Below are 2,562 nucleotides of genomic sequence, written 5' to 3' on the forward strand. Positions count from 1 at the left end.
GACATCGGCCCTTCCCCCAGTCTGAAGCAAAAGCAGCAATCCTCAAGTTAAGCCCTGTTAGGGAATACACGCTCCAAGGCTAAACTTAACAACGTCATGGGATCACTGTATGGGAGATGACGTGGAGGGGAGCATGGTCAGCACTCCACAAGCCCAGAGCTCTGCAGATTAGCAAACCGCAGAGCACATTTGCTAAAGCTAAACCCAGAAGGAAAGAGCGAGCATTTGCACAAGAATTCGGGGCAAAAGCTGAAGCTCAGCTTATTTCACACACAGGTTAACAAGGAGAATGACTCGCAACTCATCAGGGGACCCCAGAGCACTCTTCCACTGCTGAAGGAACCTTGGCACAAGTGCTCAGCTGATTTTGAAAGGAGAGGGTGGTTTTGTTACACCCAGGGATGACAACAACCAGTGAGCACAAGGGGTAAAACACAGTTGGCTTGCAGGCTCTGGGTTCAGGAGGATGAACTACCTCAGGCCAGGAGAGCAAGGGTCTCACTTGCCACATCCTTAGGCAGATTGCAAGGACCTCCTCCAGATCAGGGAGTTGGCAGCGCTGATGGGAAAGCCATCCCCTCTTGCACCATCACACACATGGAGTGGGTGTTTGCAGCCCCAACCTGCAGTCCCCTTCCTTTAGATGGAAAATGGTAATACTCTGGTTCCCTCTGTTGGATTTTTCACATGACTGACCACAAAACTATTAATATCTGAATCCAGAGCTGGTTCAGCTAGACAGCTCATTCCCTCCAAGGAGAGGAAAACCACAGCTTCTTCCATCCCTGGAAAAATCTTTTGTGACTGCAAGACCAGCAGCTCAGAGGTAGTAGAGACGGTTCTGGTTTGCTGATACACCTCAGTGGAGAACGTCAACCAGCATGAGAGAGTTCGGTTTGTTTCTTCTGTGCCTCCTTCACATCTCCAGGAAGGGTGAGTTCTGAGCTTGCTACAAATCCCTGTCTGATCAGGGCTTTTCTTCTCACTCTAGTCCAAGTGCCAGGGGAAGTGCCTGGCACAATAAACTCTCCAAGGATTGTACCATCCATCGTGTTGCTTAAAAGGATCCTGAAATTTCACGTGCATGTAAGAATACCAGAAAAACTCAAAGGCTTGACTCTGCAATTGTCAGAGAGGTCTTTGGCTTGGGTTTTGGGGGTTTTCTTTGCATTTTTTTGCTTTTTTTAACTTGTGCAGGGAGTTCATCTTCATCTAAATTTTCCCCTGCATTGTCAGTTGGATGCAGCATTTCCGTCACCACCCAGAAGTGCTCTTTCGCGTTCATAGCAGTTATTATGCAACAGACACAATTTGCTCCAGTTCCACTGAGCACTTAAGCTCACGTTTAACTTCAAGTATGCACTCAAGTTCCATTAAACTCAATGGGATTTGCTTAGATATACTGTCAAACAGTGTTTGCTAGAGCAAGGCTAGCGTGGTGTCCAGCTCTTGATCTTGTTATTCTCTTCGTGACCTTTCCACTGACAACTAGCAGATACACTGACCCAACAACTCCTTTCAGGAGTTCCCTCGTGTAAGGTGTGTAGGCTATTTGCCTATGACCTTCTCTGTTTCTCGTGAGAGCTTCAAGCCCAGGAACAAATGGAGGCTGGATATTAGCAAGAGGAAGACATGGAAGACCTACCATGCTGAAGCTTTAAGGTTAAGGTTAAATTATACACAAGATGCTGACAACTCCTTCCACTCATAACCTAGGCAAACCGTGTTTCCATAGAAATGGGTGGAGCTGGTGACATTAGAAGCACTTATTTTTAACATTATGTCTCATGTGGAAGGCAAGGGGATGTTTAAGTGCTAAAAATAATGTTCTTTTGCTTCAGATTTAAAAAAAAAAAATGCAAACCAAAAAGGTGGCAGAGGAAAGCAAACCACGTACTCAAAAGCACATGATCTGCAGTTCTCCAAAAGTAAGGGTTACAGTGACATGCTGTAAAATAAACAAAATAACATGAAATAAACTAGAAAGCAACAGCATTTTTTGTTTTCACTGCCAGGTCCTTGTGTTCAAAGTCCATGAGCTTCCTGGAGCTCCTGTGGCCATGTAGCCTTGTACATTAGATTACCTAGGCTGCAAAAGGTACTCATACAGTTATAGTGAAGGACAAGGCAGCCCGACTCCAGATCTCAGTAATCAAAATACCGGCTTGGCGCTGATTCCAGATAAATAACTTAATGGCAGAGAACCGGTCCTACGTTGGCCTTTGTCCATTGTGCAGCACACAATAGATTAATACGAGCTGCACCGTCACTGAGGTATTTGTCAAATATTATGGAGAACAAGTATATGAACAAGCAACAAATCTTATCTTCGAGTTTACACAAATAACCTGACAACTGAATGTCCACAGAGAAGTCAGTCAGACCAGGGTGGGTGGCTGTCCTGAATTCAGCTGGAACAGAGTTAATTTCCTTCCTAGTAGCTGGCACAGTGCTGTGTTTTGGATTTAGGATGAGAACAATGTTGATAACACACCGATGGTTTAGTTGTCGCTGAGCAGTGCTTACACTAGTCAAGGGCTTTTTAGTTTCCCATGCTCTGCC

At 45.2% G+C, this 2,562-nt stretch overlaps 1 protein-coding gene across 1 annotated transcript in view; it reads left to right on the forward strand.

Moving 5' to 3' along the window:
* Window positions 1-881: 881 nt before the first annotated feature.
* Window positions 882-2,562, forward strand: part of SIGLEC15 (sialic acid binding Ig like lectin 15) — a 9,921-nt gene continuing 8,240 nt past the window's right edge. Inside the window, exon 1 of the mRNA XM_019472562.1 lies at window positions 882-933. Within this exon, the coding sequence (XP_019328107.1) occupies window positions 882-933 (52 nt within the window). The remainder of the gene's footprint in view (window positions 934-2,562) is intronic.

Source organism: Aptenodytes forsteri, unplaced genomic scaffold, assembly GCF_000699145.1.
Source record: "Aptenodytes forsteri isolate BGI_AS27 unplaced genomic scaffold, ASM69914v1 Scaffold36, whole genome shotgun sequence".
Taxonomy (NCBI): Eukaryota; Metazoa; Chordata; class Aves; order Sphenisciformes; family Spheniscidae; genus Aptenodytes; species Aptenodytes forsteri.